At 44.8% G+C, this 17717-nt stretch overlaps 1 protein-coding gene across 6 annotated transcripts in view; it reads right to left on the reverse strand.

Moving 5' to 3' along the window:
- The window catches only part of agrn (agrin), a 534989-nt gene that overhangs the window by 157800 nt on the left and 359472 nt on the right, over positions 1–17717 (reverse strand). For all 6 annotated transcript variants that reach the window (XM_063033167.1, XM_063033166.1, XM_063033165.1 and 3 more), the window contains 3 exons: positions 10419–10643; positions 4783–5007; positions 2203–2409 (listed from right to left, as the gene is read on the reverse strand). In XM_063033167.1, coding sequence (XP_062889237.1) covers positions 2203–2409; positions 4783–5007; positions 10419–10643 — 657 coding nt within the window. The remainder of the gene's footprint in view (positions 1–2202; positions 2410–4782; positions 5008–10418; positions 10644–17717) is intronic.

Genomic DNA, 17717 nt, shown 5'->3' on the forward strand with positions numbered 1-17717 from the left:
CTAAAAGGAGCGCTGTCACAAGAAAGCAACATCCATCATCAAGGAACCCCACCCTCCAGGAGTCTTAGGTCCCACACCACCTGGTTCAGGAACAGTTGTTACCCTCAATCATCAGGGTCCTGGAACAGTGTGGGTAACTTCACTCACCTCAACACTGAACTGATTCCTCAACCTATGGACTCACCTTCAATGACTCTACAACTCATGTTCTCAGTATTATTTAGTTATTATTTGCACAATTTATATTCTTTTGCACATTAGTCATTTGTCAGTCTTTCTTATGTATTGGTTTTCATAAGTTCTATTGTATTTCTTTATTTTCCTGTAAATACCTGCAAGAAAATCAATTTCAAGGTGGTGTATGGTGACAACTTTGAACAGAACTTCTGCAGAGTTTGCCATTTTCTGTGCTGAATGACTCGATGAGAGTCAATGCTCTCCCTCAGTTGCAGAGACCCCAGCTCGCTCCTCGTCCCACGGGCCGCACGTGCAGAATTTGCAGACGATCTCTGCACCCACTGGCCACTGTGGTTCCCACCTTCATCTCAACGACACACTAGCAGGCTAACCGGCTACTGTAAATGCCCCTTTGTGTAAATTAATGTCAGAAAGAATCCATAGGAGTAGACAGCAACGTCAGAAAGAAAACATTGCAGGAATACAGGAGAAAAATTCTACAGTGAATTCTTGCAAGAAAATGACCCTTCAGGTATATACGGTGATAGATACTGTATAAACTTACTTTGAACTTTGAAAGGACAAGGGGGAATGGGACTGGCAGCTGCAGGGACCTGATGGGCCCAATAGCCTCCTTCTGTGCCATTATAAGAACAAAATCACAAGGAAGTACAAGCCTGCTTTATGACACCAACCAATCTAACTGAAGCAACCCACACAAAATGCTGGAGGAACTCCGCAGGTCAGCCAGCATCGATGGCAATGCATAAACTCCTCCTTCCTCTTCTCCTCCGGTCCACTCTCCTCTCTAATCATATCTCCAGCCCTATAAAAAGATGGGGACCCATCTGGCTTTTTCCAATCACCTTCAAGCCATCCTTCTTCCCCATCTTTTTATACTGGCATCTTCCCCCTTCCTTCTCAGTCTGAAGATATGAGTCTAGAGCCCATAATGTCGACCGTTTATGCATTGCCATCGATGCTGGCTGACCTGCGGAGTTCCTCCAGCATTTTGTGTGATAGGCAGGTGAGAAGAGGTAAGAGGCCAGAGTAGGGAGTAGAAAGAGAGGGAAGGGGGAGGGAATTTTTTTTACCATAAGGAGAAATTGATATTCATGCTATCTAGTTGGAGGCTACTCAACTGAACTCTGCTGTGCAGTGCCCATTTTGGTTTGGAAGGCAGGACTTTTTCGAAAATACAATATCAGGGCAGGAAAATCAAATGCATTCTGATCAAGAAGAGGCCTCCATCCTTATAGAAGCTCTCAAGATCCTCATTAGCAGAACATAGAAGACAAAACACTTCAATAGCTTGGGGTCATATTCGTGGAAAAATTATGTAATAATTCACAGCTTTAGAAACATCATAATTCATTATAAGTGATCGAGAGGTCTTATACTGAGAAAAGAGCTGTTCTAGTGTCCTATAACGAAAGGGTGGGGTTTTGATGGCTTCCTTTTTTTTACCATCAGTTCATTTTCCAGTTGAGGAAGTTATATACTACAATGCAAATCCTTTTCTGTCAGGGGACAGCCTGACCTTTCCCCTCACGTGACAACTTCTCCTGACCCTGGTCCGGTAAGGTCATATTCAAGGTCCGAAGAGCCCTCACGGGTAAGGTCAGAGGTTGAACTCGCAGAGAGAGTGACGCGCCGCTCCGACTGTGATCGGACAGCTTCCCAGACAAGACAAAGAGAGGTGGTCGCCAGTGAGACACTGCATACGAGAAAACACATTTGAAACAAACGAAACAAGACACTCTCGAAAAGGCGTCACGGGTATGGAATGTGGTCTGGCACTACCAAGGGTGGTGGGCATGCGCAAATGAGACAAGATGGCAGATGGGTTCAGACGGGTAATGGAAATATGGAGAACAGGAATTTCACAGCAATGTTACGCCGACGGAGTTGAGAAGACAACATTGAGAACACAAAGAAAGGATCTTGAAGTCGCACCACCATTTTTACGGCAGAGCTGCACATCCAGGCAGGGTGATTGGGCAGCGAGGCTTCACGGCTGCTTACCGCAAGGGCCCTGGTGCTTGACTGGGATGGACGTCTGCTCCAGGCACTCCGCTTGCTTGCGCTCGCAGTCGTTGTTGTAACTCTGGCTGTTCTGACCACACACGGGCTTGTAAGCCCCGTCGCACACGATGCGGTCGCACGAGCAGCGGACGCTCCCCCGCAGGCTGAGGCACACGGCGTTGAACTTGCACTCTTCCTGACACTTGTCTGTAATGAAGAGAGTGAGCAGATATTAATCCCACGGTGGTGTGTCTAATGGCAAAGACACAGTCATAGTGTCATAGAGCACAAAGAAAGACCCTTCGGCCCATCTAACCTGTGCCACACTGATATTCTGCCTAGTCCTGTGGACCAGAGTCCTCCACACCCTTCCCACCACGTGCTTATGCCAACATCTCCTACAGGTCGGAATCGAACCTGCATCCACCACTTTCACTGGTAGCCCATTCTACACTCGCTCTACCCTCTGAGTGACAAAATTGCCCCTCAGGTTCCCCTTCAATATTTCACCTTTCACCCTAAACCTATGACCTCTAGTTCTGTTCTCATCTTACCCAAACTGAGGTGAAAGAGCCAGCAATTATTCACCTTTTCTATATCCCTTATAGTTCTGTACACCTCTGTAAGATCCCCCCTCATTCTCCTGCACTCCAGTGAAGATAGTCCTAACCTATTTAACCTAACCTTTGGAAATAACTCATAAAATGTGTAACTCAGGTGGTTGACGGTTGGGTTGAGCTGTTCTCCAATCTTGGCAATTTATTTGCAAACATTTTGTCACCATACGAGGAGACATGTCAGTACACTGCTAATTTGTGGTGTGTCCTTTGAATGCTTGGCCTTTATATACTGATTGGTCGTCATTACGGAAACTTAATTGTGATATAGGGAGGGGATCTCATCGCCGATTGGTTGTGCGGCGAACTCTGTACACTGGTCTCGATCTACGTGGCTATGAAGTAGGATGGCCAGCTTTCTCTAGCCACTACCCATGAAGATTGAGAGGGGCATAAATTGGACTGGGCATCATTTTAAGTCACGGCGCATGCGAGCACGCAGCATGCAAGAGAATTCAGAGAAGCATTGTTTTCCTCGAACAATTCTGTAAACACACGTAGATCTCGATCCTATATATTAGCTGATGCAGGTAAAATTCCAGACCACAATGCACAGAGTTCGCCACTCAACCAATCAGCAATGAGATCCCCTTCCTATATCACAACTGAGTTTCCGTAATAATGAGCAATCAGCTGATCGAAAATCCAAGCATTTGGAGGACAGATCACAAATTAAAGTGCCTCGTATGTTAATGAAATGTTTGCAATTGGATTGCCGAGATCAGAGAACAACTCAACCCAACTATTTAACCTTTACCTCTAACTCAGGGCTTAAAGTTCCGCAACATCAGTCTCGAGTTTTAAATTAAAATCCAGCAGGCCAAGAAACAAAGTTCAATAAATCCAGAAATTCAAAACCAGTGACTGGTAGAAGATGGTTAAAGACTATGCAGTTAGTTCTTTCTCTTTGGATATGGGAAGCTCGTTGCTAACTCCAATACATTGTTCTGTTGTTGACCCTGTTGCTCCTGGGGTGGTGGGGAATGCCAGCCGAACTGAAAATAATTGCTGCAATATTAGCACTTACTCCTTGGGAACAAACCTTCTTGGTGTGACTTTCTCAAGGTCAGCCACTTCTTGAGAACAAATTCTACAGCAAGCTCACCTCCTGTAACTAGTTTAGCTTCAGGCCAGTGAGAAAATAAGTTTTGAGGGAAGCACAGACGATTAAGATCTTCTGTTGTAAAATTTGCCGAAAGGCTCAAGTTTAATCATCTGATTAAGTGCTGAAATAGAACTCAGGACCATTTGTTAAGCCAAATCAACCCCAACAGCTGAGGTTTTATAAAGCACTGTCAGCCCACACTTGGGAGCAGTATTGTGAGCAGCTTTGTGCCCCTTGGCACAAGCACGTGCTGGCATTGGAGAGGCCCCAAAGGAGGTTCATGACAATGATCCCAGGAATGAAAGGGGTGAGACATGAGGAATAGTTGATGACTCTGGGCCTGTTCACACTGGAGTTTAGAAGAATGAGGGGGGACCTCATTGAAAGCTATTGAACATTGAAAGGCCTGGATAGAATGGATATGGAGAGGATGTTTCCTATAATGGGGGAGTCTAGGACTAGAGGGCACAGCATCAGAATAGAAGGACGTCCATTTAGAACAGAAATGAGGAGGAATCTCTTTAACCAGAGAGTGTGAATTTGTGGAATTCACTGTCAAAGATGGCTGTGGAGGCCACGTCATAGGGTATATTTAAAGCAGAGACTGATAGGTTTTTGATGAGTATGAATGTCTATGGTTACAGGAGAAGGCTGAGATTACCAGTCGTGATAGAATGGTGGAGCAGACTCAATGGGCCAAATGGTCATACCCCGCTGCTCATTCCTGACGATAAGTCTCGGCCCGACATGTCAGCTCTTTATTCCTATCCCAATATGCTGCCTGACCTGCTGTGATCGCCAGCATCCCGTGAGTGTTACACTAACTCTGCTCCTATGTCTTACGGTCTAACTGCTCACCTCTGGGCAGGCAGGGTCCCAAGCGAATCTTCTGGAGGTTGATGCCTTTGAGAGCTCCCATCCTCTCCATGACGCACAAGCTGTCATAGGTCTGACCGTCATCGGCACAGACGGGATTGTCCTCCTTTGGGCAGCTCTCCGGTCGCGACAGCACCTCTGGCTTGCGCATTCTTGGCTGTACGCGGCACGCCTGGTTCAGGTCACTCTGAGCGTTTTTGCAGGGGTCTGTGTGCAACACAGTAAACCTGAAAAAAATTAGTGAGGGCCCCCATGCCGTTCCACTCCACTCCTGCTGGCTACACTCTTACAGAGGGAAGTACACTCAGTGGCCACTTTATTGGGTACACCTGCTCGTTAATGCAGATATCTAATCAGCCAATCAGGTGGCAGCAACTCAATGCATAAAAGCATACAGACATGGTCAAGAGGTTCAGTTGTTGTTCAGACCAAACATCAGAATGGGGAAGAAATGTGATCTAAGTGACTTTGACTGCAGAATGATTGTTGGTGCCAGACTGGGTGGTTTGAGTATCTCAGAAACTGCTGATATCCTGGGATTTTTACTCATAACAGTCTCTAGAGTTCACAGAGAAAGACGTGATATAAACAAAAATCATCCAGTGAGTGACAGTTCTGTGGGCAAAAACACCTTGTTATTGACAGAGTTCAGAGGAGAATGACCAGGCTGGTTTAAGCTGACAGGAAGGCGACAGTAACTCAAATAACCACACGTTACAACAGTGGTGTGCAGAAGAGCATCTCTGAATGCATAGCATGTCGAACCGTGATGCGGATGGGCTAAGGTAGCAGAAGACCATGAACATACACCAGTAGCCACTTTATTAGGTAATAAAGTGTAATAAAGTGCCCACTGAGTATCTATTTGTGTAGAAAGTAGACTGACACTTGTTGATATGTTATTGTCACATACACTGAGATACAGTGAATAATCTTTGTACTAACCACACGGGTGAATTGGTTTATAATTGTAGTATGTACTGCGATACAGTGGAAAAACCTGCCTGGCATACTGTTTACATACATAATTCATTACACAATGCATTGAGGTAGAGCAAGGTAAAACAGTAACAGAATACAGAATGAAGTGTTACAGTTACAGAGAGAGTGCAGTGCAGGGAGACAGTGAGGTGCAGAGGTCACAGTGAGGTGGACTGGGGGGAATCAAGAATTCACTTCAAGCAAATGAGAGGTTTGTTCAACAGTCTGATCACAGTGGGATGGAAGCTGTCCGTAAGTCTGGCAGTAGGAGATTCAAGATTGTTTAACATCATTTCCTACACAAAGGTGTACAGGAGTACGAAATAATTGTTCCTTTGCAGCACCAAAAAATTCCCACCAAAGATAAAGAACACAATAATAAAAAACCAAAAATAAATACAAAAAATAGCTTATATACACAGATTGACTGTATGTCCACAAAGTGACGCTAGGCACAGGAGTGTCTGTACATAAGGTGTCTCTGACAGGAAATGATAAAGTAGTGGTGGTTGGCGGGTGGAGGTGTTGATCAGCCTTACTGCTTGGGGAAAGTAACTGTTTTTGAGCCTGGTGATCCTGGTGCAGATGCTACATAGATTCCTCCGTGAGGGGAGTGGGACAAATAGTCCATCAGCAGGGTGGGTGGGGTCCTTCGTGATCTTACTGGCACTTTCCTGCCACCTTTCTGTATATTTGTCTCCAACGGCAGGGAGACTGATTGGACAATTGAGGGCTATAGGGAACTGAGGGAAAAACAGAAACAAGGACTGGGGCTGATCGGCCCCAGCCATATTGACTAGGGAGGTCAGGTTTGACGGGCCTTGTGCATTACTCTTCCACCTCCTTTCTCCTGTACAGGCCGGTGTGAACTATCATATGTCAGTGGCAAAAAACTTGAATCTGATTCTGAAATTCACTCCAATCAATTGAATCTTGCCTTTCCGCTTAGTTCAGGGGTAACTTGTCCTCATGGCTGAATAATGCCTTAAAACTCGTAAATATAAAGGTGTTTTGCTTTGTAAAGCATTTTGCTAATTTGAATCACTGTTTTCCACCATCTTTTGAACATTAGTTATTTGTCAGTGTTTCTTTGTGTGTAGTTTTTCATTGATTCCATTACATTTCACTGGTCCACTGTGAATGCCTGCAAGAAAATGAACCTCAAGGTAGTATACGGTGACATATACCTACTTTGACAATAAATTTACCTTAAACTTTTGAACTTTGACCTTCTATTCTCATTCAGCTTCACACCATTGAGACATCTACAAGGAGTGCTACTATAAAAAAGCAGTATCCATCATCAGGGACCCCCACTGTCCAGGACATGCTCTCTTCTCACTGCTGCCGTTGGGAAGGAGCCACAGGAGCCTCAGGTCCCACACCACCAGGTTCAGGAACAGCTATTACCATTCAACCATCAGTTTCTTGAACCAGTATGGATAACTGGTAACTGATAATTAGAGGAGGAGAAGATGGCAGCGTGACACAGCGCGCGCGGCCTCTCCGGTGAATGATATCTGTAATCTGTCAAGTAGGGGACCATGCACAATTCTGATTTGATGGAGACAGACGTGAGAGTATGGAGGTATGGAGGAACACCTGGAGAAACTTCTGAAATGCCCACTTCGCTGCCGCTGCTACTGTGTGGTAACAGGAGTCTCCGGAGGAGAAGGCCCCGAATCCTCGGCTTTGCTTGTTTCGGCGGCCAGGGCTAGGTCGAAGGCGCTCGGGAGGCTATACAGGAGGGACTGGTTGGAGGCTCGAAGTTTTCCGATGGACGGATTCGGTGTCGGCTGTGGTCGGCTGCTTCCAAGGCATCGGCAGTTGTCGGTGCCTTGGAGGTTTATGGCAGGGAGTTTCTCCCTTTTGCCGCCTGCTATCGGGGACTCGTGAGTCGATCAGGACTTGAGACTTTTTTTTACCGTGCCCATGGTCTGTTCTTTATCAAATTATGGTATTGTTTTGCACTGCTGTAACTATATGTTAAAATTATGTGGTTCTGTCAGTGTTAGTCTTTGGTCTGTCCTGTTTTCTGTGATATCACTCTGGAGGAACATTGTATCATTTCTTAATGCATACACGCATTTCTAAATGACAATAAAAGAGGACTGACTGTTCTCATAATCTAAAAAAAACTTCACCCACCTCAACACTGAACTGATTCCACAACCTATAGGCTCACTTTCAAGGACACCACAACAAATTTCTCAGTATTACAGATTATATTCGCACAATTTGGCTTCTTCTGCACGTCGGGTGTTTGTTGGTCCTTGTTTATGTATGGCTTTTCATAAATTCTATTTTAGTTCTTTATTTTCCTGTAAATGTCTGCAAGGAAATTAATCTCAATATAGCATAAGGTGATGTATGTGTATTCTGATTATAAATTTACATTGAATTTTGAACTATCTTAGAGTAGGCTCAGCAATAGGCAGGAACGCTGCCAGGGTGTGTAGTTATACAGTGAGGCCATCAGCAGGTGACTGGGTGAATTGTGGCAGTAAGTACCATCGGCCTAGAAGTCCGTAGAGCAATTCAGGGAATTACCTGTGGCGTGAATTGAGAGCTTTGAGCTCAGTGGGTAATGGAAAGTCAAACTCAAGTGAACAAACACCATTTAGTAAAGAACAAAGATTTATTGGCATGAGTTAGCCTTGGAATCCTGGAATGTTAGGAAGACGGGAGCCGAACTGGCCTTTTGACGATCAGTCCCATTTCCCAATGGTTGTTCTGCATGGGTTTAGGGTCAGAGGCAAGGAATTTGAAAGGGACATCAGGGGCAGCTTCTTCACATGGACAGCAGTGCGTATTTGGAACGAGCTGCCAGAAATAGTGACTGAGGCAGGCACATTAGCCACATTTAGGGTGGCAAGGCAGTGTAGTGGATAGCACAACGCTTTACAGTACCAGCAACCCGGGTTCAATCCTCACTGCTGCCTCTTCTCCCCGTGACCATGTGCATTTCCTCCGGGTGCTCCGGTTTCCTCCCACCATCCAAAGACGTACCCGTTGGTAGGTTAATTGATCATTGTAAAGTGTCCTGTGATCAGGCTATGGTTAATTCGGGGATGGCTGCCTGGCGCAGCTCGAAGTGTGAGGAAGGGCTGATTCTGTGATGCATCTCTATCAATCAATAAATAGAAGGCTTTTAACTGTTGCTTATTTATTTATTTATCAATCAATCAATAGATAAATAAATAAATAAATAAATAAGCAAGCAACATTTTAAAGCCATCTAGGTAAGCACATGGTAGGTGAGATTTAGAGGGGCTATGGGCCAAACGTGGACAGATGAGACTAGCTCGCTTGGCAACGCAGTCAGCCTGGACCAGTTGTGCTAAACAGCCTGGTTCCATGCTGGATGATGATGCTGCTCCTCCTAATCTGCTTACCAACCCATTCCAGAGGCTGGACCAACTTGAGCTGTTTTCTCTGGAGCAGCGTAGGCTCAGGGGAGACCCGATCAAAGTATATAAGATAATGAGAGGCATAGACAGAGTAGACAGGGAATACCTCTTTCCCCAGGGTTGAGGTGTCCACTCGCAGAGGGCATGCATTTAAACGGAAAAGGGGAATGTTCAAGGGAGTGGTGGGTGGCTGGGATACGCTGCCGGGGTGGTGGTGGAGACAAATACAATGTTGTAAATGCAGAAGGATTAGTTAGTTTGGTGTTTAATTTGCTAGTTTCTTTAGCTCAGCACAACATGATGCGTCATACTGTACCACGTGGTGTCTCCTCATAATTCACACTCTGAACCCTGTACTCACTTGAATTTAGAGGAATGGGAGGGGATCTCATTGAAACCTCCCAATTACTGAAAGGACTAGACAGAGCGTCCAGAGGAGAATCACGAAAATGATCCCGGGTTAATGTACGAGATGCATTTGATGGCTCTCGGCCTGTGCTCCAGCGCTGGAGTTTAAAAGACTGGAGGAGGTTCTGACTGAAATGTATCGAATTTGAAAGGCTTAAATAGAGTGGACACGGAGAGGATGTTCCCTATAGTGGGGAAGTCTAGGACCAGAGGGCACAGCCTCAGAATAGACGGATGCCCCTTTAGAACAGAGCTGAGGAGGAATTTCTTTAGCCAGAGGGTGGTGAATCTGTGGAATTCCAAAACATACGGTGAAAAACTTCGCTTGTGATAACAACAACACAACCTGGGGGCAGCCCGCAAGAGTCACCACACATTCTGGCACCAACATAGCATAACCACAATGATCAGCGGAACAACAAGCTACAAAATAACAGCAAAAAACAGCCCTGTTCCATCCTCCGACCCACCAACACACACATGGACGGTCATCCAAAGCTAGGACAGGGCCCTGGACCTCAACCCTCCAGTGGACATTGCCACAGAATAAAAATCAGTGCAAGCATAAAATCAGTGGGTATACGTAAAGTGGAGATTGATAGGTTCTAGATTAATAAGGACATCAAAGCTTACAGGGAGAAGGCAGGAGAGAGATAATAAATCAGCCATGATGGAATGGTGGAGCAAACTCGATAGTCCAAAATGTTTAATTCTGCTCCACTATTTTATTGTGTTCGGTGAGTGATGTCATCACAAAAAACTGTGACCTTGCTACCCAGTTACTTGGACTCGTCAGGGTGACGGCCTCTGCCCACTCACCGCAGAACCCGTCGGACTTCTTGTAGATGTTGCGATGTTGGTCGCAAGCGTGCTTGTTCAGCTCGCACTCGTTGCGGTAATCCTGGCCGTCACTGCCACAGACCACCTTCTCCGGCTGCCCGCTGCACGTGGTGGGGCAGATACACTTGGCCGACTGCCCGTCGGACGACTGGACGCAGGAGCTGCCGAATCCACAAGTCACGTCACTGCATGGATCCTTCAGACCTGAGCAACACAAACAGACAGAGTTTACTTACAATGTGGGCAATTGACCTGAGGGTTTTGGCTCAAGCTGCAGGGCTCCTATTCTCTCAGCTCAGTATGGACTGGAATTATACTGCAGCATCTGTAAAAAGACTTCCCTTCGTCATTTCGGTTCTTGAAACAACTGCACAACACTTTGACCACTTTGCACATTGTTTTTGCTATGACCACTTCACACTACAATGGACTTATTTTGCACTAATCAAAAGATTAGATACCTGGTAAGGCTCTGAAAACTTGTGCCAACCAACTGCCAGGAGTATTCAAGGACATTTTCAACCTCTCACTGCTACGGACGGAAACCCCCACCTGCTTCAAAAGGGCAACAGTTATACCAGTGCCCAAGAAATGCAGTGTGAGGTGCCTTGATGACTATCATCCAGTAGCACTCTCATCTACGGTGACAAAATGCTTTCAGAGGTTGGTCACGGCTAGAATCAACTCCTGCCTCTGCAAGGATCTGGACCCACTGCAATTTACCTATCACCACAGTAAGTCTATGGCACAAGCAATCTCAATGGCTCTTCACACAGCCAATACAAACACCTATGTCAGGATGCTGTTCGTTGACCATAGCTCAGCGGTTAACACCATCATTTCCACAGTCCTGATCGATATGCTACAGAACCTGAGCTTCTGTACCTCCCTCTGTAATTGGACCCTCAATTTCCTAACCAGAAGACCACAGTCTGTGTGGATTGGTAATAATATCTCCTCCTTGATGACAATCACAACTGGCACACCTCAGGGGTGTGTGCTTAGCCCACTGCTCTACTCTCTCTATACACACGACTGTGTGGCTCAAATGCCATCTATAAACTTGCTGATGATACAACTGTTGTTGGTAGAATCTCAGATGGAGACGAGGGGGCACACAGGAGCGAGATATACCAGCTAGTTGAGTGGTGCTGCAGCAACAACCTTGCATTGAACGTCAGTAAGTTGAAAGAGCTGATTGTGGACTTCAGGAAGGGTAAGACAAGGGAACACAAGCCAGTCCCCATTGAGGATCAGAAGTGGAGAGAGTGAGCAATTGCAAGTTCCTGGTTTCAACATATCATTGCAGCTATAAAGAAGGCAAGACAGCAGCTATATTTCATTAGGAGTTTCAGGAGATTTGGTTTGTCACCTAAGACACTCGAAAACATCTACAGGTGTACTTTGGAGAACATTCTGACAGGCTGCATCACCATCTGTATGTGGGGGGTTGGTGGTGGAGGTGCTACTGCACAGGATTGAAAGAAGCCACAAAGGATTGTAAAATTAGTCAGCTCCATCTTGGGTACTAGCCTCAGTAGTGTCCAAGACATCTTCAAACAGCGATCACCTAGAAAAGCGGCATCCATTATTAAGGACCCCCACTACCCAGGATATGCCCTCTTCTCAACTTTATCATCTGGAACGAGGGGAGGAGGTACAGAAGCCTGAAGGCACATACTCAGCGGTTCAGGAACAGCTTCTTCCCCTCTGCCATCCTATTCCTAAATGGACATTGAACCCATGAACACTACCTCACTTTTTAAAATATTATTTCTGTTTCTGCAATATTTTTAATTTAACTATTTAATTAAATATATATACTTACCTTAATTGATTTATTTACTTTTTCCTATATTATCATGTATTGTATTGTACTGCTGCTACTAAGTTAACAAATTTCATGACACATGCCGGAGATATTAAACCTGACTCTGATTCTGAATCTGAGAACTTAAGAAATAAGAGAAGGAATTGGCCATCTGTCCTGTTGAGCTGGTTCCATCATTCAATAAAATCACGGCTGCTCTGGTCGTGGACGTACCTGCATTTTCACCACAACCCTGAATCCCCTTGCTATGTTAAAAATATCTGACTGTACAGTTAATGAGTTTGCCTCTTCTACATCGCTGGGCAGACAATTCCATAGATTCCCTACTCTCTGGGAAAAGCAGTTTCTCTTCATCTTCATCTTAAATCTATTCTCCCAAATCTTGAGTTCTGTTCCCTCATTTGTTGGAAAGTTGAAAACAACTTTCCTGCCTCTATCTTATCCATCCCTTTCATAATTTTATATATTTCTATAAGATCCCTCTCATTTTTCTGAATTCCAATGAATATAGTTCCAGGCAATCTAATCTCTCCTCATAGTCTAACCTCCTCATCTCCAGCATCAACCTGGTGAACCTCCTCTTCAAATATACCCAGTGACATGGCCTCCACAATGAATTCCACAATTAATCACCCTCTGGGCTGAAGAAATTCCTCCTTATCATTTTTCTAATGGGATATTCTTCTATTAAGAGGCTATGACCTCTGGTGCTAGACTGTCCCACTATAGGGAACATCTTCGCCACATTCATACTACCTAGGCCTTTCAATTTTTGAAAGGTTTCTTTGAGATCCCCCCTCTCCTGCCCCATTCTTCTAAACTCCCATGATTACAAGCTCAGAGCTATCAAACACTTCTCATACGTTAACCCTTTCTTTCCCAGGATAATTCTTGTGAAGCATCTCTGGACCCTCTCCAATGCCAGCACAATAAGGGGCCGAGATTGCTCACAACAGTACAGTTACTATCGCATATATAAACTATGCTGTTTATCAACATTTATCCCTGTTAGGTTGAGTGTTAGTTCAAACTATGCTTCAAGTCAGAATTAATTTATTATTAACACAAAGGTTTCTGCAGATACTGGAAATCTTGATCAATGCACACAAAAATGCTGCAGGACCTTAGCAAGTCGGGCAGCATCTAAGAAGGGAAATAAACAGTTGACATTTCAGGCTGAAACCCTTCATCATATCCTGATGAAGAAATATGGACTAGATTTGTCAACTGTTCATTCCCCTCCGTAGATGCTGCCTGACTTGCTCAGATCGTTATAAATTTAATATTGTCCTGCGTACTGAAATATAGTGAAATGCTTATCTCACAAAACTGAGTTACATCGAGATAGTCCAAGGTCAAGCAATAACGATACACTGGGGCAGAGAGTGACTGTACAAGACTGGAAGTTGACAGTGGAAGTAAAAGGGTAAGATTTCAAGGTCAAGGGTGACTTAAGACCAATGGGAAGAGAGAAAGGTCAGGATGACAGAGGAGGGTCAAGGGTAAGAGTGCAAACTCAAAGGAGTTAGAGCGAGGTCAGGGTGACATAAGGTCAAACTCATAGTGGTATTTGATTGCTTTCATTTGAGATCTTACAGCCATGTTGCATGCAAGTTTGTTGTCCTGTGTACGAGTACAGTGAAATAGACATGCAATAAAAAAAACTGCATACTGCAGCATCACGGCTATGCAGATTCAGAGAACTATTAATGTACAAGATTACAGACTCTTTGATGGACACATGGATGAAAGAAAAGCGTGGGAGGAAACAGATGGATTGATTTTAGAACAGGCACAAGGTCAGCAGAACATTGTGGGTCAAAGGGCCTGTACTGTCCCATAGTTCTATGTTCCATTTCCTCTTAGGAGACAAGGCACTGGAAGCCTGGAACAGCTTTGGGTACAGAGTGAGCTTTGGTCTGTGGATGGATAACTGAGAGCCCTGGCTTATGGGTTCTCTGTGGAGAACAGTAAGACTTCTGTCATGCCATTTACCACCTGTAATGCCTGATTCCAAAAAAATGGTAGCTGAAGGTCAAAGTCAGCTGATGAGAGACACAGATAGAGTGGACAACCAGAGACTTTTCTCCCCAGTGCGCAAGTGGCTAATACAAGGGAGCATAATTTTAAGGTGATTGGAGGAAACTACTGTGGGGGGGGGGGAGGGGGGAGGATGTCAGAGGTAGGTCTTTTACAGAGAGTGGTGGGTGTGTGGGACAGCCTTCCATGGGTGATGGTAGAGGCAGATACGTTAGGGATGTATGAGAGACTACTCTCAGATCGGCACATGGATGATAAAACAAAAATGGAAGGCTATGCTGGAGGAAGGGTTAGATTGATCTTGGATTAGGTTAAAAACTCACTACTACATTGTGGGCCTAAGGGCCTGTACTGTGCTGTAACAGTCATAGTCATACTTTATTAATCCCGGGGGAAATTGGTTTTCGTTACAGTTGCTCCATAAATAATAAAAGAACCATAAATAGTTAAAGAGTAATATGAAAATTATGCCAGTAAATTATGAAATAAGTCCAGGACCAGCCTATTGGCTCAGGGTGTCTGACCCTCCAAGGGAGGAGTTGTAAAGTTTGATGGCCACAGGCAGGAATGACTTCCTATGACGCTCTGTGTTGCAACTCGGTGGAATGAATCTCTGGCTGAATGTACTCCTGTGCCCACCCAGTACTTTATGTAGTGGATGGGAGACATTGACCAAGATGGCATGCAACTTGGACAGCATCCTCTTTTCAGACACCACCGTCAGAGAGTCCAGTTCCATCCCCACAACATCACTGGCCTTCCGAATGAGTTTGTTTATTCTGTTGGTGTCTGCTACCCTCAGCCTGCTGCCCCAGCACACAACAGCAAACATGATAGCATGTTCTATGGCATATCTTCTATGTTTAGCACTGATGAGGGAATCACCAGAACTTGGTTCCAGACCAGACTACCCCTCTGAACCCGTTTACTGAAGAATTAAATAATTCCAGGACTTTAAACAAGAATGTTGGATACATAATTGAGAAGATTAATGAAGTGAATACTAATTGATTCAATTAGATGGTCCGGTTGTGGTCGTGCTTCAGTGCCAACACAGCTCCTGAGACAATCTGTCCCACTGCCAGCTGACAGCCTCAATGATGTCAACACCAAAACCTCTCACTGCCTTTGTTATTGATGCATTCACATTTAAACCTGATCTTGAGCTTTCTGACCCCCAGTCATTCTCCCTCTACAAGTTCAAGTTCGGTTTGTTTCCATTCAACCATACACAGTATACTGCCAACAAAACAATGTTCTTCCGCACCAAGCTACATATACCTCACACACATAACGCATAAAGTAATATTACCACCAGTAAATTAACAAATAATATCAGCCTTACTGCTTGGGGAAAGTAACCGTTTTTGAGTCTGGTGGTCCTGGTGTGGATGCCACGTAGCCTCCTCCCTGATGGGAGTGGGACAAACAGTCCGTGAGCAGGGTGGGTGGAATCCATCATGATGTTGCTGGCCCTTTTCCGGCACCTTTCTGTATATACAGTATGTCCTTGATGCAGGTGGGCTGGTGCCAGTGATATATTAGATAGTCTTGACCAGCCTTCCTGTCCACTGAAATGCAGGTTTCGTACCAAGCAGTGATGCAGCAATTAGATGCCCTCTACTGCGCAACTGTAGAATGATGTGAGTTTAGACGTGCATTGTCCTGCTCTCTTCAACCTCCCCAGCATCAAGGATAGCTTCAAAAGGTGATGCTTAAAAAGGTCGCATCTATTGTTAACGGCCCCCATCGTCCTGAATATACCCTCCTCTCATTGCTACCATCAAAGAGGAGGTATAGGAGTCTGAAGACACACACTCAATGTTTCAGCAATAGCTTCTTCCTCTCCAACATTAGATTTCTGAATGGATAATGAACCTATGAACTCTACCTTACTTTCTGATATGTCTATCCACGGCCTCCTCTACTGTAAAGATGAAGCCACACTCAGGTTGGAGGAACAACACATTATATTCCGTCTGGGTAGCCTCCAACCTGATGGCATGAACATCGACTTCTCTAACTTCCGCTAAGGCCCCACCTCCCCCTCGTACCCCATCCGTTATTTATTTATATACACACATTCTTTTTCTCACTCTCCTTTTTTTCCCCTCTGTTCCTCTCACTATACCCCTTGCCCATCCTCTGGGTTTTCCCCCCTTCCCCCTTTTCTTTCTCCCTGGGCCTCCTGTCCCATGATCCTCTCATATCCCTTTTGCCAATCAACTGTCCAGCTCTTGGCTCCATCCATCCCCCTCCTGTCTTCTCCTATCATTTTGGATCTCCCACTTTCAAATCTCTTACTATCTCTTCTTTCAGTTAGTCCTGACGAAGGGTCTCGGTCCAAAACGTCAACTGTACCTCTTCCTAGCGATGCTGCCTGGCCTGCTGCATTCACCAGCAACTTTTAAGTGTGTTGCTTGAAATTCCAGCATCTGCAGATTTCCTCGTGCTTAATTTTTTCTCTCTTTTTGCACTACTTACTGAATTTAATTATATATAATTAATATATGTAATGTATAGTATTTTATTATTATGAATTGCAATGTACTGCTGTGGCAAAACAACAAATTTCATGCCATTTACCAGGGATATTGAATGTGATTCTCAGAAAGTGGAGAGTTTTCCTGACTGTGTAGAGTGTGTTCTGGGACCAAGAGAGGTTTTACGAGATGTGTACTCCCACGAGTTTGAAGCTAAACCTGACCTGAGAATGATTGATGCCAATACTGAGGGTATTGTTTCATCTATTGGCAATGACATTACTCCTGCCGCAAGGGCACAAAAAGGATTAAAGAAACAGAAAATCGTCACTTTAATTTCTGGGGTGAAAAATAAATCTTCAATCTGAACATCATTCATCAAACAATAAAAATTCTCATGCCGCCTGGAATACTTTCTCATTGTTCATTGGGTACTCCACATGGATATTTCTTTATCAAGAGATACAGTGAGGGACAGGCCCTTCCGGGCCAACGAGCTGTGCTACCCAGCAACTTACCTATTTAACTCTAGCCTAAGCACAGGACAATTTACAATGACCAATTAACCTACTACCCCGTATGTCTTCGGAATGTGAGGGGGCTACTGGAGCAGCCGGGGCAAACCCGGGCACACTTGGAAAGAATGTACAAACTTTCTCACAGAGGATGCCGGTATTAAACTCTGAGCTCCGGCGCACTGCGCTGTATGAATGTCATGTCAACCGCTACACAACCGTGGCACCTTGTGTCCCTCAGCGCCAAAAGCAGGGGCAACATACTCTCCTTCCTGAGGCATGGATTGGATCTCCATGAGTCCCCTGTATTGTGTGTTTAATATTTCAATAATATTTGAGTAATCTTGTGTATATATATTGTTTAATAGTTGGTCACTCTGTTAAAGGAACAACAGGTTTTTGAGCAGGT

The sequence above is a fragment of the Mobula hypostoma genome, chromosome 25 (genome assembly GCF_963921235.1).
Source record: "Mobula hypostoma chromosome 25, sMobHyp1.1, whole genome shotgun sequence".
Classification (NCBI taxonomy): domain Eukaryota; kingdom Metazoa; phylum Chordata; class Chondrichthyes; order Myliobatiformes; family Myliobatidae; genus Mobula; species Mobula hypostoma.